The 22,081-nt window shown below is 55.0% G+C and overlaps 1 protein-coding gene across 10 annotated transcripts in view; it reads left to right on the top strand.

Moving 5' to 3' along the window:
- Positions 1-22,081, top strand: part of NTNG2 (netrin G2) — a 64,034-nt gene that overhangs the window by 9,423 nt on the left and 32,530 nt on the right. For all 10 annotated transcript variants that reach the window (XM_037007850.2, XM_037007858.2, XM_037007855.2 and 7 more), the window contains exon 4: positions 20,149-20,792. In XM_037007850.2, the coding sequence (XP_036863745.1) occupies positions 20,149-20,792 (644 nt within the window). The remainder of the gene's footprint in view (positions 1-20,148; positions 20,793-22,081) is intronic.

The following is a 22,081-nucleotide window of genomic DNA, read 5'->3' as shown; positions in this document are numbered from 1 at the left end:
CCCAGGGGATCTTCACAGGTTGTGGGGTGAGTCGCTGCTGCTGAGGGAGACAGATGAAGACCAGGAGACACACGGGGGTCCCATGAGAGAGGGGGTGGGGCTGGGAGCTGAGCTTCCAGAGAGAAGCTGCAAGAGCTACAGACCTGAATCTGGAGACCTGAGCTGGCATCCCAGCCCTGCCACTTCTGGGCTGGTGGGTCTGGGGCAAGTTTTTAAGTGCTCTGAGCCTCAGTTTCCCCATCTGTAATGGGGGTACTGCCTTGCTGACCCCACCAACTTCCTTGGGAGAAGAAAATGCCCCTCAACATATCTGAAAGTACTTAAAGAGCTTACATTCTATTCCAGTGTAAGGGTTTGACTTATGCTCTATCTGGTCTTGGTCACCTTGACCCTGGAGAGATGAACTCGAAGTTCTCTCCAAGGAGACGTCAGCATGTGGAGATGCCTTGGTCTCAGCAGACAGGGACACCAAGCAAAGGCCATGAAGGTCTATCTTTCTGTGATCACACTTCTTCCTCAGAACTGCTTTACCTTCTCTATGCCTCAGTTTACTCAAATGCAGAGTAAATGGCCCCCATCCCTCCCCCAGGGGATCTTCTGGGCTGGGCAGATGGCAGGTAGGTCCTGGAGTCCTCAAGTCCGTCTTCACCATGACATTGAGCGCCACATGCAGATTCAAGGTCACAGGTGCCCTGCCTCCTGCCAGACCCCGATGTTCACAGAAGCACCGAGCTGACTGGTCCACTGGCTCAGGCCTCCTGCCCCTCTGCCTTCCTGGTCCCCAAACCTGTAGGCGAGAGCGTACCGGACACCCCTCTCAGCCTCTCCCCCTCCCGTTCCGCCCTTCCAGACGGCAGCTGCTTCCTGGGTCTGACCTTGTGCCAGGCACAATTGTCATAGGAAAGTGAGGTGACTTATAAGTCAGAGTAGACAAGAGAAACAACAGATGCTAAAGACACCCTCAGTTAACGAGGAGTGGGTGATGCGGAGGCCTGGTGTGATGGGAGCTCGAGGAGGATGCGGACACATCTCCCCTGAGCTCTCCACGCTCCGGCTTTACTGCCAGGTCTCCAGCCTCCTAGTATCTGCCGTGATGCCTTCCTTTTTCCTTCATTTCCACGGCTTCCTCATTTACCTCAATGACCCTGGTTCATTTTTCAAGGTTTACGCTGGATTCTACCTCCTCCAAGAGGCTTTCCCTGATTCCTAGGTGGGTTAGAAGGTCCCCAGAGGATCACATCCCTATCAGTGTGCTCTCTGATATGGCCAAGTGTTTAAGGGCTCAGGCCCTAGGGGTGGAGAGACACAGGTTGGATCCCCATGCTGTGTGACCTTTGCCATGAGGCTTAACCTCTCTGGGCCTTATTTCCTCATATTGCTGCTATTAATAGAATATGCATACCCGACTTGGGTGCACGGGCTCTGGCACGTGATCGCTGCTCACGCATGCTGGCTGTTACGCTCCTGGTGTTTGCTTCTGCTTTTGTGGACTGTGAGCCGCTTAGAGGCAGGTTCTCATCTTTGCATTCCCAGCACCGCCATCTTGGCTCAGTCAGTAAGTGTTTAATGAAAAAGTGGGTGGGTGGGTGGGTGGCAGGTGGGCGTGATCCAGCAAGACTTCTCAGAGGAGAGATTGGGGCTGAGTCTTACAGGAAGAACTAGGGTTTCGGTCAGGAAAGCCTCTGCTTCTCACCGTCAGAGTCCCTGTCCTGTGGGATTTGTGATCGGACGACACCAGGAGGTGTGCCCAGCTATCCTCAAGCGGGAGGTGACATTGGAACCTGAGCTCCACCCCACCCTTAGTTAAAACTGCTCAAGCTCTTGAAACGCCTGAGGCAGCGCCCAGCCTGGGCCCAGAATAGTTCCAGGCGTGACATCCTGTTGCACAATGAAGCCTCCTTCCCGGGGAGCAGACAGTGACAGGCTAGGGGCAGTGCTGCCTGCAAGTTGGGGCCCACAGGAGTGAGGTCCTTCACCCTTACTTTCCTTAAGGGAATGCGTTTGGGTCTGGACACCCCGTGGAGGGTAGGGGCGGTGTGGCTGGAGGGCTTTGGGGAAGGGGAGGGCCTAGAGGGGATGTCTGTCCAAGCAGTGTCAAAGACTTAGGGGTTCCAGAAGGTCCCAGCTTACACCTCCCTGCTTTCCCCGGCCCCTCTTCCTCTTCTGTCTCTACATTCTCTGGTCATGAGTTTTTAACATATTTTCGTTCTTCTCCTTCATTGCAACCTGCCTCAGATCCCACACTCAGTGAGGCAGGGGACGGGCAGACGGTTGGACGGGCAGGCAGGCCACACCGGCTGTGGTCGAGCACTTGGGATTAGGGGTGGGCTATATGGAAGCCCCTTCTGGGCCATGGGGCCTCGGATGCGTCCCAGTTGCTCTGAGCCTCGGTTCTCTCATCTGAATATTGGGGTGATTCTAGACACACCTTCAAAGGAAGTCTGTGCAAATGAGATGAGACACGGCGTGTAAAGCCCTCAGCTGGGTGCCTGGCACCACATGGATGTTCCAAAAAGGGCATGTTTGGTTCCCCAACCTGGAATTTAGCTGGAGAGACAAAAGGAGTTAAAGTAGAAAATGAAGACAGAAGCTGAGCCGCTCAGCCAGGCACGTGACGTAGGGTAGGGTTAGCACATGTTGGGGAGTTCCGGGCAGGGGATGGGCCCAGGGTGGTCCAGGGTGTGGGAAGGATTCAGACTGATGGTCAGGGCAGAAGGAATGGCGTGTGCAAAGTCGCAGAGAAAGGGGTCCAGGCGACATGAGGGGAGAGCGTGTGGGGGGCAGGGGGGCAGGCAGCTCCCCCTGCTTGTCTCGGCAAAGCCTTCCCTAAGCCTGTGGGAGGGCTTAATGCCATCTGACAGATGAAGGACAAATGTGACAGACCGATGCTTCCCAAGGTCCCCGAAAAGGTGGAACTGGGGTGCAACCTTCCTCATTATCTTCAGCTCCTTACCGGTCTCCAGGGTTGTGGGGGTGAGGCCAAGGGTGTGGCAGGAGGGAGCGGGTGGGGATGGTGGGCAGGCAGAGGCCCACGGGAGCCTGCAGGGCATCGAGGCCCTGAGCCAGGGGGCTGGAACAGAGCGTGGCAGGTTCAGAGAAGCAGGTGCCAAGCTGCGGCCCCTCACCCTCACTGTCCAGGCGTCACCGCCCAGGAATGGGGCCAGGCTGCAAGCTCTGCCCATCACGCAGCCTGTGACCCAGGCTCTCCTGCCTGGGCCTGGCCAGGGTCCATATGGCCCCCCGAGCATGCTCGGCTCCTTCCTGGAGAAATAGGAGAGATGAGGAAAGTTGGAAATGGCAGATGATGCAGAAACCGGTTCTATTCGGCTTTGGTTTGCAGGTTCTGATTTGTTTTTCAGCAGCAGCAGATTTGCTTAAATATACGAAATGTGTTTCTGATTCCCCAAACGCACGCCAACTGCTGGCGGGGCTGGCACGTTAGAGCCAAACAGCGCTGGAGGGGAGCCAGGCAGCTCTCTGTCCCCACAAAGTCTCCTTGCTGCTGGGACACCTGGCCAAGCCCCTTAGCCTCAGTTTTCCCGACTCAGCAACGACAGGGTTTGACTAGATTAGCCAGTTCTTCCAACACTCCTGGGAGATTGCCAACTACATTCTGGAAGTTTGCGGAAATCTAGGCTGGGGTTCCACTTTGGTCACAGACAAAACGGGGGGCTCCAGTGCAGATTACAGAGATTCCGAGTGCATATCCTGTGCCCACCACAGCACTAGGAAATGTTTTTCAAGTTCAAATTCCTTTATTATAGTATTCTCATAAATTAAAATCAAAACAAAGAAATCTAAAGCCAAGTGCTAAAAATGTAATGGCATATCACACAATTCCCCTCTGATTTCCACTTATAAATTCTTTTTTTTAATTGAGATGTAACTGACACATAATGTATTGATTTTAGGTGTACAGCATGATTTGATGTACATCTGTATGGCAAGACGATCACCACAATAAGTTTACTTAACATCCACCACCACGCAGCTACAATTTCTCTTTCTTAATGAGAGCATTACAATTTTCTTTTAATTTTTAAAGTTGAGGTGGAATGCACATAACATGAAATTGACCATTAAAATTTTTTTATTGCAGTAAAATATATGTAAAATAAAATTTTCCGTTTTAACCATTTTTAAATGTAGAGCTCAGCAGCATTTAGTACATTCAAAATGTTGTGCAACCGTCCCCCCTCTCTAGTCCCAAGACATTTCTCTGGACGTTTGCCTAGCCTGGACATTTCATATGAATGGAATCATACAACATGTGACTTTTGTGTCTAGCTTCTTTCACTTAGGATAATGTTTTTGAGGCTCACTTCATCCATGTGGTAGCAGGTTATCAGTACTCCATTCTTTTTCATGGCTGAGTAATATTCCACACATGATCTACCACATTTTATGTATCCATTCATCAGTTGATACACACTTTTTTTTCCATTTTGGGTCTATCGTGAATAATATTGTTGTGAACATTTGTGTACAAGTTGGGTGGACATATGCTTTCCTTTCTCTTGGGTATATACCTGCTGGGATTGGAATTGCTGGATCATACGGTAATGCTGTATTTGGTTTTGAGGAATTGCCACAGTGTTTTCCACAGTAGCTGCACCATTCGATGTTTCCACGAACATTGTACAAGGGTTCCAGTTTCTCCACATCCTTGCCAACACTTGTGACTTCCCATTTTTGTTTTTGAACATTATGGCCAACCCAGTGGATGGGAAGTGGTATCTCATCACAGTTTTGGCTTGCATTTTGCCAGTGCCCAATGACAGTGGACATCCTGCGCTTATTGGCTATTTGTGTTATCTTTTTTGGAGAAATACATATTCAAGTTTCTGCCCATTTTTAAATTGAGTTGTTTGTCTTTTTGTTGAGTTGTATGTGTCCTTTGTATGCTCTGGATGCTAGATCCTTACCAGATACGCGATTTGCAAATAATGTTCTCTTTCTACAGATAGTCTTCTCATTTTCTTGATTGAAAATTGGTTTTCCTTCGTGATTGATCATTCTCTTGTATCCTTTAATGCACACATTTTTTTATTTTACTGAAGTCTAATTCATCTATTTTTTCCTTTCATTGCTTCAGTTTTTGGGGTCATAGCTAAGAAACCATTGCTAAATCCAAAGTCATGAATGTTTAGCCCTATAGCTCTAAGACTTTCACAGTTTCAGCTCTTACATTTAGATCTTTGATCTAGTCGGGGTTAATTTTTGTATATGGCGTTAAATAAGTATCCAAGTTCATCCTCCCATGTGTGAACACACAGTTCCCACAGCACCCTTTGTGGGAGAGGCCGCTCTTTCTCCATTAACTGTTCTTGGCACCCTTGTGGAAGATCGATCAACTATAGATGTAGGGGTTTATTTCTGGGCTCTCAACTCTTCCACAGAAGCACCGAGAAGTCCATGTATTTCGTCAAACCTTCTCAAATGTCCTGCATGGTGGAAACCACTTTTATCTTACTGTCCCCATTTTTACAGATGAGGAAACTGAGACTCCAGTACTGAGTGGCAGAGTCCAGGCTCGAACTCAGGTCTCGGGCATTTAATGACACGGCCTGGTGAGACCTGAGGAGGGGGAAGCCCAGCCGCTCTTCCCTCCCCACTACCCGCCTTGTCTCTCCCACCTTCCTGCTCGGTCCCTCTTTCCCTCCCTTTTTCCTAAGCTACCCTTTAGGCTGAGATGTGACCTTTGATGCTCAGAGTGGGTAAGTGGGGAGGCATACTGTGACCTGTGACTCCTCTCTGGTCTCTGGATGTCTCCTCCCCGGATTCCATTCTCCCCCCTCCCCCCTAGCCTTGCTAGTAGGGCACCAGATTCTGCTTCTCTACCTTTGCTCCACAGGTTGGTTCTTGTATACAGTAGGCACTAAATAAATGCTGAGTATAATTATCCTTCATCTCAAGAAGAGAGGGCAATTTGGAAAGGGTCTGAGAGACTGTGTAAGACCAGAGGAACCCCAGCACGTCTCTAAGTACATTACAGAGGAGCTAGCAGCTCAGGAGAAAGTGGGCACCTCAAACTGCCCATGTCATCCGCCTGCCCCCACCCCAGGCCCTGAGCCCCCATCCCAGCAGGGCTTCTGTGAACACAACATGGAACCACTAATGAAGTCCAATTCCCCCATTTCCTACATTGGGAAACTGAGGCCCAACAGGATTGGGCCCCCAGCGAGGGAGCAATGAACCCAGGAGGCTCCACCCTAGGCCATGGATTCCCAGAAAGAGCGGACTGGGGCCCTTCCGCATATGTGGACACGCAGCGTCCCATACCAGGTCTCTGTCCATCCACGCACACCAGGGATTTCTATGTGGTGGCATTTGGTGGGGGACGTGGGACGTCTCCCTGAAAGGCACCTGCAACCAGTGGTGGGGGCGCGAGCTGCTCCTCAGGGTACGGGTGGCCCCGAGGTAAACGCGTCTGCCTGCTGGCCATGGGGGTGAGCTCCCACGCGGTGCGCAGCCCTCTCCTCAGCTGCCCACAGCCGCAGCACTCCTTGTGCAGGGCCATGGAGGGCAGACGGCAGGGCACCTGTGGCCACACCCACAGGGTCACTTGACGGCTCAGGGTCTCCTCCTTAGTGGAAAGGAATTCGACTAACTCATGTGCCTGGATCCCTCCAGCCCCAAACCAGGGGGCGTTTTAGAGCCTCCCCTACAGTTACTGGGACCCGGGCGTGCCCTCGGGACCTGGCATCCCTCTTCCCTGGCACAGTTTGTCCTGGGCACTCCGGGACTATTTGGACCCTCACCCCTCATTCCAGCTCTCCTGCCACTGGAGTTGTTTGTCCACTTGACTCCAAGCATCAGCCAGGGAAGCAAAAGGAGGTGCAGGGCACCTGGGGGTTTCCCCCAGTCACAGCAGGAGGCTGCTGTCGGGCTGAAGGTGAACAGGGCTGCTGAGAGAGGCGTCGCAGGGAACCCCCAGAGGCCCAGCCCCAGGAAGCGGACAGGGTGCCCCTTTGGGCTCTGCAGGCTCAGCGAGTGTCCCCTCCCTCTGGGGAGTCAAGGAGAAGCCAGCTGGCGGAAGGGCACGCTGTCTCTGGCCCTGGCCCTGCCCCTGGTGCCATCCCAAACCCTTGGTCAACAGCCCTGGGGCTGTCACTGTGCCGGGTTGGGCTCCTGGGGACCGGGGACCCCCTGGATTGGCTTCCAGCAGCTGGGTGACCTCAGGCGAGTCTCAGGATGTAGGTTCCACATCTGCGTGTCCAGACTCCGTGGCTCACTGCGTTCCCAGGTTCTGCTCCTGGCCTTCGAGACTTTCAAACAGAGAGGGAGAGGGGGGCAGCCTGGGAACCCCCAGAGGGGGCAAACAGAGCAGGAGAGCAGCCCCCACCCAGCAGCAAAACCCCGGAGCGGGGCTCCGACCTTGGGGAATTCACGGCCGCCTTTGGGAACCCACAGTGAATGCACACACGCACGCGCGCGCTCGCACAGAGTTGCAGACACTTGCAGGGCTTCTCAGACCACCCCGAGTCTACCCGCGGCCCCCTAGGTTCCCTCTAGGGGCCCTAAAGCTCAAGAAAATCTATGTTTATCTTCTCGTAACTGTCAGAGTCTGTTGTCTGAGGATTTTCTTGATTGTACATCCTCCTCCTCCGCCCTGAGCAGCAACAGCTTACCTTTTTTGAGTACCTACTGCATCCAAAGCACCTGACCTAAACTAGCTGGTTGAGCCCTCACAGAAGACTTACAGTAAATCCCATATTTATACCTCTTTTGACTACAAGGAACCTGAAGTTCAGAGAGGGTAAGCGTCTTGCCCCAAATCACACAGCTTCTAAGAAGAGGAGTCTGACACTGACCCCGGGCTGCCTAGGCCCAGTGCCAGCTCCTGAGCAGGCCACTCAGCTGATGTGAGGTGCTCTGAGCATCTCAGGAAGCACCCAGTAGATTGAGGCGGTTGACATCTGTGCATGTATGCGTGTGCATGTGCACATGTGCGTGGCCGTTTGTGCTGAGTGAGTGTACTATTCCTGTCAGCCTGAGGAAGGGGGGCTGGAGAGGAGTGACTGTGGCATTTACCCACCCCCTCTGCCCTTTGAGACATGACGAGTCTGCTAATCCATTTATTTGATAATTCACTTATTTCACGTCTATTTGGCAGCATGCACGCTCCCACGCACCAGCTCTGGGGAAGGCGAGATGGCCTTGTCTGGAGGAACCCGATCTGGTTTTCTGGAGAAGAAGTGGGAACAAAAATACACCCAACAATGGACAATAATGGACCTAAAAATAGAGGGTGGAGGGGAGCAGCAGGGGGGGAGTGAGGTGTCTGCCTTCCACTGGACGTTTGCCTGGCACCGGGCAGCCTTCCCCCCTTCCACTTGGGTTCCCCAGGCTCTGGCTGCCTCTCAGCCTGGCGGGCAGGCATAGGGAAGGGGAGGGGTAGGAAAGGGGGCTGGGGGCCAGGTGCCACCCCAGGATGGAAGACTGTCCCATCGCAGGGCCCTCAAGGCAGTGGCCTCAGCCTCGGAGTCTCCTGGGGACCCATACCAGCCCATGCCTGGGACCAGCCCCTGAGCGTGTGGTGTGATCTGTTTGGTGTGCCCCGACCCCTGCGAGTCTATGTGAGGGCCGCTCTCAGTGGTGTCTCCATAGCAGGAAAGGGGGTTCAGATCTCGTGGCTCTCCTCCATCAGTCCCCTGCCTCCTCACCCCTGGGGCGGCCTCACTGGGGGGGCAGTTGCCGGCAGGAGGGGAGGGAGGAGCCAGCGGGCCATGCAGACTCCCGGCTCCACCCAGGCCTGTATCCCATCTGAGTGGCTTGCAGCTGGCTGCTCGGTGGGGCCGGCCACGCAGGCTGTCGCTCCGGCCAGCTTCCACACAGCCTCTGGGCTGGGCCTGGGCTCTGGGGTTCATTCAGACTCCCCAGGCAGCCCCAGAGCACAGCCGAGTGTGAGAGCCACCGTCTCAGGCCCTCCCAGGACCGCACCGGGTCCCTTCCAGCCGTAAGCATCTCGCTTTATCAAATTCAAAGACCAGAGAGGGAGAGAGTTGGTTCCCAGAATCCTTCTTACATCTGAGCTGCAGGCACCCCATCCTTGTTCTGGCTTGCTGGGGCAGGGGGCTGCGGGCTTCTCCCACCCTCCACCCCCACCCCGCAGAGGTGCTCGCCCTTTGTTCCCAGGTTCTTAACCTCTTTTCCTGGCTGGCCAGTGAGGGCCTCCCTGCAGCTGCTGAATGTCAGGTCTGCGCCGGCTGCAGGCCTCCTTGCCCTTGCCTCCCATGGTCCCCAGCAGGGTCCTGGCCCTGCCAAGTGCATTCATCGCCTCTCCCTGCAACCCCCCGGTGCTAACTGTCATCTGGTCTGGCCCTTCACTTGGTCTCTGTGCGTAGAGCGCCCTCCACACAGCCTGCTTGAGTCTCCCTCCACCTGTCCATATCCAGCCCACCCAACCTTCTGGGCCTGTCCTTCTGAAGTCCCACCTCCTCCAGGAAGCCTTCCTGAACATCCCAGCCAGTTCCCCTCCAAGCTTGTTATCTGTGCCATCCCCTGGCACCACGTGGCAGGTGACTTCTCTGGTAGTCACAGCAGAGTGGCCAGTGCTCTCATAAGAGGTCAAGGTGTCTGGCTTACCAGACGTGTGATCTTGAGTAGTGCCTGGCCTCTGGGGGCCTCAGTTCTCTCACCTACAAAGTAGGGTGAAGGTGACTGCAGGGACACGTCACCACATAGGCGCCCTTCTTTGGACCAGCTGTGCTAGGCTCCCCAAGCTGGCCTGGGATCGGAGTCTCTGCAGAGGGGTGGGTGCCTTGATGGCTTTCAATATGGAGAGACTTTCTGGCCTTAGATCCCAGGAACACAGCCATACCCCTCCCCTTCCCAGGGATTTTGATGGGTGGCCAGGTCTGATGGCTGCTTCTCCAGGACGGCTTTGCACACAGAGGACATTCAGAAATTGTTGATGAATAAGCGAATGAATAAATGCAAGAAACCTTACCAGTTCAGCCTTTCCGCTCCCACGCGCACCAAGGGCTTCATCCACGGAGGGATGCACCTGTACAGGTGTGCCCAGGTGTGCCCAGGTGTGGGGCAGGCCCCGGGACTTCTTACTCTTTCTTCTGCCCTGCCACTTCTTAACCCCTCGGAGAACAGCAGGAAGGAACTCTCGAAGGCCTCCACTGGGCCGCTGGCACAGGCAGGCCCCCGTCCATGTGGGTGCTGCGTCCGCACCTAAGACCTCCTTTCAAGGGAGCCTGCTGAGGACGGGGAGGCACCCAGCAAGCCTTAATTCAGCCCCTTGCATGTGCCAGGCTCCACCTGTGCCTTCTTGGAGCCCACGCTGGGGAGGGGACCCATGTGCCTACTTAACCAAAAAGATGCCAAGCAAAGTGCTCTTCTCCAGGGTGGGCGTGGCCAGGGGTGTGGTCCCCGAAGAAGGGGTGTTTAAGCAGGCACCTGCAAGTGGGCGGAGGGAGGGGTTCTGTCAGAGGGTGCCCCATCCAGAAAACCCAGGGGGCGAGGGTGTGGGCAGCAGGGAAGGAGGAAAAGCCTGCAGAGTGGAAACAAGGTGGTGAATGGCTTCAGTAGGATCGTAACATAGTTTGCGAAGACATCTGTGGCACCAAAGTTCCTTAAGTTGCCCCTGAGCCAGGGAATGACTGTGACAGAGGCAGTGTGGTGTGGTGGGCTTTCCGCGGAGCGGGCACAGGGGAGCATCCCCCGTTTGCTGCCCTTGACTCACCAAAGGCTGTTGAACGTGTCTTCCAACCTGTCTGTGCTTCATTCAGTTTCTTCATGTTAAACGTAAGACTAGAAGTTGTACGATACCTCATAGGATTGTCCTAACTGGAGAAAATGAAATTTCACATGGAAAATCATGATCTCGGTGTCTGGTGTCAATAAAAATAGAATGGGAGGAAAAGGAGACAAGGGGGGAAGAAGTGCAAGATGGGTGGGAGAGGTGGGCAGAGCCAGGACTTGGAGTCGTGCTTTATCCAAAAGGGAGGCACAGTGGACTTCAGCAGGGGGGCTGAAACACTGGTGTTTTATAAACAGCATCTAGCGGCAGGTGGCAGATGGGGGTGGGGACACTGGATGGGTTGGTGGTGACAGGCAGGGGCTAAGCAGGGGCAAAGTGTGGGGAAGGGGCTACCCAGACCTAGCTTCAACCCAACCCTCAGTTGGTGACCCCCCCCCAAGTCCTGGACCTGTTTCAGGACCCCTGAGAGGCCCCCGCGTTGTACTTTGGTGAGAAAGCCCAGGGCACCTCTCAGAGAGGAGGGCAGGGGCTCTGCAGAGACTCTCAGGGGGACAGCGGCACCGAGGCCCCAGCTAGTACCCCCCTCGGTGGGGCCAACTGGCGCCCTGCCCCCCACTCCCACCCCAGCATTTAAATCTTCCAAGCCACTTTTTTCCTCGGCGATAAAATATTCATGTCAGCAGAGCGGGCTCTCTTTGGGAAGGCTGCATGCGTCTAGCTTATGCTTTGCACAAGCTTTTAAAGAGCAGGACGCTTTCTCTACTGTCTAAGCGTTTCTGAGTCCTGAATCAATAATGCACTTTACTTGGCTCCTCTGAACACAGCCCTTCTTCCTCTGCACCCTCCCCCCCACCCGGCCCCATTCTCTCTCTCCCTTTTTCCCCTCTTTCCCTTTCTTTCTCTAGTTCTTTCTTTCTTTTGTCCTTCTGTCTCTCCTTCTCTGATTTTACTTACTTTAAAAAAAAAGTGTTAAATAAAAGTGTGGGGTTATTTGGGAGGTGAGCCTAGAATGGGGAGGGGGGTGGGCGGGAGGGGCTGCAGAGAGAGGCGGGAGGCGGGCAGGTGCCCAGTGTGTGGGCGGGTGGGCACCGGCTCCCTGGGCTGCCAGGCTGAGTCTGCCCGGGGACAGGCAGGGAGGGGCCGCTGAGCTTTCCCTCAGGCGGCTGGTGCGGGAGGGTTTGGGCTAATCCAACCTCTCTCTCCTTTTCCTGATCAATTAGAAAATGTTTACAGCACAGGCAGAGAAAACAGGGCCACCAGAACATAAAAGAAAAGGGGGACTGAAGCAAAGGAAAATGTGTTGCATGTGAACCAAAAAATATTGCCAAACTTTCTAAGGAGCCAGCAGTCCTGTGTGGCCTGTCTGCTCCTTGCGGTAATGAGCTCCCTGTTACTGGAGGTGTGTGAATAGAAGGGAGCCATCCCTGGTCCGAGACAGATGCCTACTTGTGTCTGGGCAGTTAAGTGGCATCAGGTGAGGAACTGGGGTACACAAGTCGCCTGTGGGGGATCAGCAGAGGCTCTCTTCAGCCAGGATAGAGTTTCCCACCCCGAACATTGCTAGACACGGGGCTGCGGGAAGAATCCGCATAAGCCCAGGGCAAAGCAGAATGTGTCCTTTTCCCAAGAGCATGCTGGTGCTCCCCATCCGTGGTTCCGCTGTTCTGCGGTCAATGCCCCGGAAGCAGATGATCCTCCTGACATAGGGTCAGAAGGTCAGGAACAGTCCCACACACATCACGGCACCTGCACCATTCCCCTCACTTCCTCTCATCACACAGGCATTTTATCATCCCCCATCTCACAAGCAGGGTGAGTGCACTACAGTAAGGTGTTCTGAGAGACACCATACCCACACAACTTCTGTTACAGTATTTTACTGTGATTGTTCTATTTTACTATTGTTGTTAATCCCTTACCATGCCTCATTTATAAATTAAACTTCATCATAGGTATGTATGTATAGGAAAAAACAATGTATAGAGAGTTCAATACTCCTCATGGTTTCAGGCATCCACTGGGGATGTTGGAACGTGTCCCCCTTGGATAAAGGGGTCCACTGGAAAATTTTAAGTTCCTAGAGATTAACCCTTGTCTAGCGAAGCTCTGGCGAGAGCTCACCCACCTCCTCCAGCTTTTCAGAGGTGGGGTAATCGGCTGCTCTGGGTCTGTGGTGTTTGGCATTTGATCCTTGCCCCTCTGGCCCTGGCTCCTGGCTGACCCTCCCCCGGACTGACGGCTAGTCCTCTGGGACGTCCCAGTGCCCTCGGGGCATTGGAAAGCCTTGCTGGCTGGTCTTTTGGGGAAGCCAGAGTTGGGGCGAGTAGACTGTGGAACCAGGGTCTCACCTGGTTGCTCCCACGACCCTGGGTAACTGGGGTTGTGGTGCCAGGCATGCACTCACCCTCTGAGCGATGGGCTGCGGCGAGGCATGCTAGAAAGTGCACACTGCATAAACGCTCAAGAAACACTACTGTCGGACCCGGTTACTGAGGGTCCTCACTCAGCTTGGAAATGTTCACCCAATACCACCTTGTGCAGACTTGGTGGGTGGGTGGGACCTGGTCCCTGCTGTCTTGGCCTCCAGTCTCAGTCAAAAAAGGTTCTGGAAAAAAGAAAGGTTCTGGAAGGAGGTGAATTGTGGGCAGGGTGGAATGAACAGCCTCCCTTTCCTCCTGGACAATTTGGGGAATGGAGCGGCACGGGCTGGAGTATGGCTCCGTGAGTCTGGGAGGGGGCCTGAGACCACGGTCCGAGGTGGACCTTTGACCAGTAGATGCACGCCGAGCCTGGGCCGGGGTCAGGGGCTGGGGGTGGGGAGCAGGCCAGAGGCCATCGCCCTGGCTTCTGGACGCTCATTGGCGGACTCCTGGCCTTCCCCTGCATGAGTATTGTCCCTGCATGAGCTTGGCAGAAGTGGCTCCAACCCAAAAGGAATCACTCCAGGCTGCAGCTCCTGCCCTGAAACACCATGTGGTCCATTTCTGCTGATTCACGGGCAGGGAGGGTGACCTTGCTGCTGTCCAGGGCTTTGGCTCCAAAGAAACCCAGATGAGAAGGGGCAAAGAAGCCGGCGGGTGGGCAGGGAGTTAGAGGCAGAGAGGGCGTGAGGGACAGGGTCCCTGAAACCAGGGGGAGGGGGAAGAAGAGAGGGAGGGAGAGGGAGGGAGGAGAGAGGAGTTTCGTTGGGCAGCTGGTATTAGCATCAGCTCCCGACAGAATCTCCATTTCCGCTTTGTTAATAATTTATCCCCGCTGCAACTTTTCTTACCAATAAATAGGAAATAATTTGTTAGGGAGAATTCCTTGGGCACCCCGCCTTTCTCCTTGCAGTGGGGGAGGTGGTTAGGTGCCTCCGTGCCCTTCCTCGCAAGGTGTGGGGACAGAGGAACTTGGGCTTTGAGGGGTGCCAGAGCATGGTCATCGCCTGCGTGGGGAGACTGAGACACCAGGAGGGCAAGGCGTCCCCGAGATCACATGTGAGGTTAGGGACAGTCTCCCAAATCCCAGGTGCATGGATCATGGATTTAATTCCTATGTATGCACACCTGCCCGGGCCATGAGGGCTTCCCCCCCTGGCGGGGTGGGTCTGTGGGCGCTCAGCCCCCACGCGTGCTCCTCCCAGGTCCTGTGGATCACAGGGATCTGGTACTGCCTGGCCTGACCACGCCCATCCCCCTCGGCACCCCCACTCCTCCCGGGGCTCTCCTTGGCAGCCCCCTGGCCCAGCTGGGGTTGATGGGGTTGAGGAGGAGAGGAACTCGGCAGCCTGGCAGACAAGTTCAGAAACATCTGTCAGCTGCTAAACTGCTCCCTGGACCTGCCCACACGCTGGGGGTGGGTGGGCAAAGCGATGGCTCTCTGCCTCCCAGTGGAAGCCGAGTCTCGGAGGAGTGGTGCAGGGCCCGGGGCGGCAGCGTCCTTTCCCTTTTGGGTGAAGGGCACAGTTTCCTGGCTCATCTCAGAGCCCCTCTCCCTGGACTCCAAGAAGTCGCTCAGCCCTTCCCCGTCTGTAGAACACACATGCCAGGGCCCTGCTCCCCAGCGGACCACGGACCTTGCCACCTGCTCCAGCCGTGGAGCCAGGAATGGTCACGACCTCCGTGGTCCACGAGCCGGTGCCACGCAAAGTGCCTGCCATGCTGCCTCCCATGCCCTGGACTCCACCGCACCGGCCTTCATTCATTCATTCATCAAAGGTTTCCAAGCCCCACAGAGGGCCAGCGTCTGTGTGGCAGTGGGGAAGGAGGCAGATGAGGCCCTGCCCTCATTGTACCACCTGTCCAGTCGAGGGGTTGGGACTCCGGGACATAGCGTGGCCTGCCCACACCCCATGGCTCTGGGCTGCTGAGGGGGGACCATCCTAGCAGAGCCCTTCTCTCTGCACTCTGACACACTGCTGTGTGGATGGCCAGAATCTGGCTTGCTGGCATCCAGAGACTGAGATATTGTCCCAACGTGGGTTTGGGTGGCAAGGCCAGTCCTCCTAAAGGTGCCTGTTCATCTGCTGTGACCTTGGTACGATTCTGGTGGCTGCCCTCCGTGGGCATCCTGGGTGGGGGCCCAGAGCTCCGAACAGCCAGACGTCCCCTGGGCCCCTTTCCTTCTGTCCCTGCTAACAGTTGGCTTTCCCACTCAATTACAGTTTTTGCCTGAAGCTTGTCTACACTGTTTACAACCTAGCCTCTGACTCCAACTGTACCCTGTGCACAGAAAATAACATAAAAGCAAAAGCATTTAAAAGACTGTCGCACGGTTTGAAAAGTGTGGTGTGAAATGATTTCTCTGTAGAACAGGTCATGCCAGGCGACTCCTACTTAGTCCATGTAGGAGATTGTGTCGCCCCTGCCCCCATCCCCCTGCTTTCTCTGGTGCTGTTGGCCAGGCTGGCTGCCTTCCCCTCACCCTGCACCCCTGCCTTCACCCCTCTAGCTCTGCTGCCTGGCCTTTTGAGTGACTCAGCTTTGTGTATCTGTAGAGATCAGAGAGCCACAGATATGATGGGCTCGTTCCCCCAAGATTTCCTTGGCTGGGTCCCACGGAGTCCAGAGGATGTGACTTGGGAGGCAAGCATTCAGCCTCTCCTCTGTGAGTGGGGACACTACTCCACTTGCCTCGGGGTGGCGGGGTTGGGGGGAGGCTGGGAGGATGTGGTGAGGAATGAGTGTGAGGTGCCCAGCCCAGCCCTGGCACGCGAGTGGCCCTCTGTGAATGTCACCACCACTGCATCTTCCAAGCCAGCAGTCCCCAGGTTGGTCTACGCCTGTGATGGAGTTCCAGCTTCACTGTCAAGGAGCAGGGTTTCTTAGCCTCGCTTCCTCCCGGGGAGGGTTGCTGGGAGAGCCCCTGAGCTAGTGCATGTGAAGCTGCTGTTTGGTAATAGTTGCTACCATGTGGGGGAATCTTCTAGGACTTTCATAGCATTATCTCACGTGATGTTGGATGAGAAAATACAGACTCAGATAAAGCAACTTTCTCAAGGTCACACAGCCTTCCAGGGATAGAGCTGAGATTGAGCCCGGGCCTCTCAGATCCCAAAGCCAGTCTCCTTAACTGCTCTCGACTCCAGAACATGGGTGCCTAACTGGGGAGCTAGGATGCTATGAACCCACTAAATTTGAATGGAAAATGTTACATTTTTCTGCAGAAAGGTTTAAGGCTTTTAATCATGAGTATGATTTTCTCTTTCCTTTCTGGCAGTATTCATGAGATGTCAGATGAAACAATTCCTGCTTTTGCCATTATCAAAGGTTGGCTTTGGTGTCTTCCCACAAGGTCGAAAGGGCCTCTGAACATCCCTAACTTTCTCCTTGGTATTAGGCCAGCTAGTAGGTAGTATTTGGATTGTGTCATTATTAGTTAATCTGATCTCAGAGACGAGTGGAAATGTGCAGGCTAAGAAGACTGGCAGACGCCGCCCTGCAGCCTGGCCGCCACCCTCACGCGCCGTCATCGGGGATCGGGGGCAGCAGCGCTCCGTGGCTGGGGTGCTTGGGGTGAACCAGCTTCTCAGCCCAGGCTGGCTCCCTGGCTCCTCCCTAGTGAAGGACAGAGGATAAAGCCAGAGCGTGATCAAGTGGCGTGTTTGGGAGGATGGTCGGTTCAGCCCTGGCAGCGCCTTCAGCCAGAGGCACACTCTGTCCCCTACATGGTTAAATGGAATCCCGAGATCTTGGGAGTGGGAAGGCAGTGGAAGAAAGAAGAGAAATAGGGGAGAGAGAGAGAGAAAATTGTGTTGGCGATGGCTTGGGATTTATTTATTGTGCTCTTGATTAAGCCCGTTCTGCAGCAGGCGCGGGGCTGGTAAATACACAGGCTGATTCATTAGTTTCCGACCATCTGCTTCCCGGGCCGGGAGCTGGGGGCCAGTGGACCCTGCAGGTTGGGGCAGTGTGGTGCCGGCAGCCAGGTTGGAGCCCCCCTGACCTGACGGAGCTGGCCTTGTCAGTCTTCCTGGGGACAGACAGGCCGGGCACAGCTAGGAGCTGGGAGGGGTCCGACCAGGGGGCTGCAGAGGCTGAGGGAAGGGAAGGCGGGAGGATGGAGAAGGACCAGGGAAAAGGTGAGGTGCGGGTGGTTCACAGCAGTTGTGGGTTGACAGGAATAACATCAATGTTCAATATGAGATCTATTAATATTAACTAATTGTCATTATATTAACAACTAATTAATATGATGACAATAATAACTATCATTTATAATTTAGTGAGCAGTTACAATAATAACTATAATTCAGTGAGCAGTTGCTGAGGTCCAGGCCCTCCACAGAGGCTTCACTACACTGTCCCAGATAAGCACACTAACAACCCCTAGATGGATGATGAGGGAGCTGGGTTCAGAGGTGGAGTTAGGCAAGGAAGGCTTCCTGGAGGAGGTACAAAGGGGAGGAGCTCTGTAAACCTGGAGAAGGGAGAGTGGCTGGCTGCAGGAGCCCAAGCTCTCAGGTGAGAGGGGATAAGGCAGCGAGGGAATAGGCATAGCCTTCAGGGCTGGGTTGATACGAGCTTTCTAGGTGGGCATGACACTGCCAGGTGTCAGCATGCTAAAAATTAGTCTTGTGGAGGACGGCTCCAGAGAGCTTCTGGGGAAGTCAAAACCTCACAGTTCAGCCCCATTCCTCTGAGCCATTCCTCCCACCCTGCTGCTCTGCCGGCAGAGGAGCTGGGGAGGGCGCCATCCTTCCCAGGCAGCCCCACAGCCCGCTGCCCTCTGGTCACCAGGCTCTGCCTCTGCAGGCCTTGAGCTGGGCCCTGGGGCCTCTCTGCCCCTCTCCGTTCAGGTAACAGCACAGGCCTCCTGCTGGAGCACAAAGAGGCTTGGACCCCCATGAGCTGAACCAGGCCCCTCTCCCTGCCATGTTGCGTGTGAGGTCACCAGCATTTCAGGACGTCCCCAAGGCTACTCAGAATAGGAACAGGCTCGTCCTCAAGTGCCACCTGCTCTCAAGGAAGCCTGGGCCAGTTCTGTCCAGTCCTGGGCCTCAGTGTCCCTGTTTGCTGAATGAAGGGTCAGACTTAGTGGTGCACCCCTTCCGTCTCACCCCTGAGGTTTGTGGGGCCTGAGACTTGGCAGGGCTGGGCCAGGTGGGGTGAACAGTGGCACCCCAGGGAACCAAGGACAGAGCTAGTTTGGTCAAGGAGGGAGGCATGGAACCTGCTCGGCGATCCCAGGCCAGCCGGCTACCAAGGACCCCTGGGCAGCCCAGGAACTTGTCCTGCACTTAAGGGCCTCCAAGTGGCAGCTGCAGGGATGGTGGGGGGTGGGTGCCAGCTCAGGCCCTCAGGAGGCCATGTGCCCACTCCCCAAGGGAGCTGGACAGCTCATCTAGAGTGAGGGCCTAGCTCACATCCAAGCCGTTGTGTCTGAGCAAACCAGGGACCTGAAATATTCATCAAAAAGGGCTGTGAGTGGTCTGAGGCCCTGTGCCGTTCTCAGTGACAGCTTTTTTGAAATTAGTAGACTTTGTTATTCAGAGCTGTTTTAGGCTTACAGAAAATGGCACAGATGATATGGAGAGCTCCTCATACCGGCCATTCCCGTTTCCCGTACACAGTCCCCCCTGTTATTGACACCCTGCGTTAGTTGGCACGTTTGTTACAGCGGATGAACCTACACTGATGACCCATCAGTATTCGCTGACGTCCCCCAGTTTACATTAGGGCTCACGCTCTGTGCTATGCAGTTGTAGGGTTTTGGCAAATGCATAATGTCATGTATCCACCACGAGTGTCCCACAGACTCACTTCACTGCCCCAAAAACCCCCCGTGCTCCACCGGCTCATCCCCGACCCCAGGCAACCACCATGTCAGTGACATTTTCAGGCCTCCGGGTGAGTTCACACAATGGCTCAGACACGGGGAATGGATTTGAACTGCCGCAGAGGGGGGCGCAGCTGGCGCCCGCTGAGCCCAGGCATGGGCTGCCAGCCTTCCAGGGTTAGGCTGGGAGGAAAGTCAGCAAATGGGAGCTGTGCCCTGCCCTCCTCAGCCAGTGGCCCTCACTGGGCCTGCCAGGCATGTGCCGTGGACCTGGAAATGCAAAGACATACACCCCCGGGGGGTGACCTGAAATGCCCAATCCTTCCAGTGTGCCCAGCGATGTAGGAGGTGGACACCTGTGCTGTGAGGCCAGAGACAGGGGTGGCCATCATTCTGTGCATCAGCTAGGCCAGCTTTAGGCTCCTGCCTCCTCCTGCAGGCCCCTGGCCGAGGGCCACCGCCTTCCCAAGCCCAGGTTTACTTCCACTCTGTGTTTGGAAATCAGAGTAAACAGGAGAGAAATGAGTTCATGAGGTCTGGAAATGAGATGAGGTGCCTGGCACCCCAGGGGGAATTCAACAAATGTTTCCCATGACTCTGACTTCTACCATCACCACTCCTATTGCTACCAATGGTATTGTTTAAAGGGTCAGGGAGGCGTGTGGGGGGATTGTTTAAAGGGTCAGGAATGTAAGTAGGAATTTTTTAGGCAGAGTGGAAGGGTATGTCAAGAAGAGGGAATGCCAGTTGCAAAGGCTCAGAGGCATGGGCTAGCAGTGCTTGGAAGACAAGAGTGCCCAGGAGGTTGGGGACAATGGCTCCAGGTATGGTACATGCAAAGTACTTAAGAATTGTATTAAAGACTTAGGACTTCTCCAGGCAGTGGGAAGCTACAGGGACCTTGGAGCAGATGCTAACACCAGCCTTTTTGATTGTATTTACAACAGGAACAAGTGTGTGTTTTCTAAGAGCCATAGAGTTGCATGCCTTTGTGTGCTTTGGGGAAACAGGTACAGATTACCCCCCCGGGAAACGCTTCCTGGTGCCTGGACATGGGGCATGGGCTCTGGGACCCTTGGGCAGATGCCTCGGCACCTGCTGGGGGCCGGTCTGGGTTGGGGCCTCCCAGGCCCTCCATGCAGCTAGCGCCCACCCCTGCTGCTCGTCCCCTGCAGGAAAACCCCTACCTGTGCAGCAATGAGTGTGATGCCTCCAACCCCGACCTGGCCCACCCACCCCGGCTCATGTTCGACAAGGAGGACGAGGGGCTGGCCACGTACTGGCAGAGCGTCACGTGGAGCCGCTACCCCAGCCCACTCGAAGCCAACATCACTCTTTCGTGGAACAAGAGTGTGGAGCTTACAGATGATGTGGTGGTGACCTTCGAGTACGGCCGGCCCACCGTCATGGTCCTGGAGAAGTCCCTGGACAACGGGCGCACGTGGCAGCCCTACCAGTTCTACGCGGAGGACTGCATGGAGGCCTTTGGCATGGCCGCCCGCCGGGCCCGCGACCTGGCATCCTCGGGTGCCCACCGGGTGCTGTGCACCGAGGAGTACTCACGCTGGGCGGGCTCCAAGAAGGAGAAGCACGTGCGCTTTGAGGTGCGGGACCGCTTTGCCATCTTCGCCGGCCCTGGCCTGCGCAGCATGGACCACCTGTACACCAGGCTGGAGAGCGCCAAAGGCCTCAAGGAGTTCTTCACCCTCACCGACCTGCGCATGAGGCTGCTGCGCCCAGCACTCGGGGGCACCTATGTGCAGCGGGAGAACCTCTACAAGTACTTCTATGCCATCTCCAACATTGAGGTCGTTGGCAGGTAAGGCTGCTGGGGCACTGGGAAAGTACCTGATACCAGGCTGTTATCTGCTGCCCAGCATGGTGCCTGGTACTGGGGTGGTACCTGGTGCCTGGAATGCTACCTGGTACCCAGGATGGTACCTGGTACCCAGAGTGGTACCTGGTGCCCAGGGTGTTACCTGGTACCTGGGATATTATCTGGTACTAGGGGTGGTACCTGGTACTGGGTGTTATCTGGTGCCCAGGATACTAGTTGGTGCCCAAGATGGTCCCTGGTACCTGTGATGTTTCTTGGTATCTGGGATGGTACCTGGTATCCAGGTTGTTACTTTATACCTGGGATGTTACCTGATACCTGGAATGGTATCTAGTATTATATCAAAAGGTTGCCTACGATGGCCAGGGCTGTATAGACAAGATGCCTGAGTTTTTCCATGGAAGGAATGAATGGGGGATCATAAACATCCTCCTTAGGGTCTGGGCTGCCTCCAGCCATGGAGTTAAAGGCCAGGAAGGCATGAGTGGGGTTGCTTAGGAGATGCTCTGTAACTGACCATCAACTCAGTGATGGGCGCTTGCATCTAGGGATCCCCAAAATCTCCTCAGGCCCAATGATTTGCTAAAAGGACTCACAGAATGTCACAAAGCTCTCATACAGCTACAGTTTATGACAATGAAAGGATTCAGATGATTAAAATCAGCAACAGGAAAGGGTGCATGGGGCAGCCTGCAGGAGACACCAACCAGTGCAAGCTTCCCGGGATCCCCTCCCAGTGCAGACATGCAGACAACACTTGATTCTCACGGCAGTGATGTATGACAACACGTGTGCAGTAGTACCAGTCGGGGGAAGCATGCCCGGGCCTCGGTATCCGGGGTTTAGGGGGATTGTTCACATGGGTGTGGCTGACTACCCATTTGGCTGATGGTGTTCTCTAATCCCTTGAGCCAGAGGTCAGGGTAATACTGCCCAAGGCCTCCACCACTGGTCACATCATTAGCATAAACTACCTGGTGTGGCCCTGGGCCCCCAAGGAAACAAAGACACTTTTATCAGGCAGGAAAGTCCAAGGGCTCAGAGGCTCCCAGGAGCCAATGGAGGACCAGACTTCTCTCTGGAATATGCAGGGTTAGTCCGTCACTTACAGCTTCGGGGAAGAATGTTTTGAGGCCACTTTCGGGGAGACAAAAGACGAAGGAGATAAACACAGGCTTTGATCCCCAGGACTCATTATGATTGTGGATGATGAAATGGTTCCACGCCCCCCAGATCAGTTGTCCACTTGACAGGAGTGTGCTCCCCAGCTG

This window comes from Manis javanica, chromosome 2, assembly GCF_040802235.1.
Source record: "Manis javanica isolate MJ-LG chromosome 2, MJ_LKY, whole genome shotgun sequence".
Classification (NCBI taxonomy): domain Eukaryota; kingdom Metazoa; phylum Chordata; class Mammalia; order Pholidota; family Manidae; genus Manis; species Manis javanica.
Note: the sequence above shows the minus strand (reverse complement) of the source record. Positions and strands in the feature narration are given on the sequence as shown.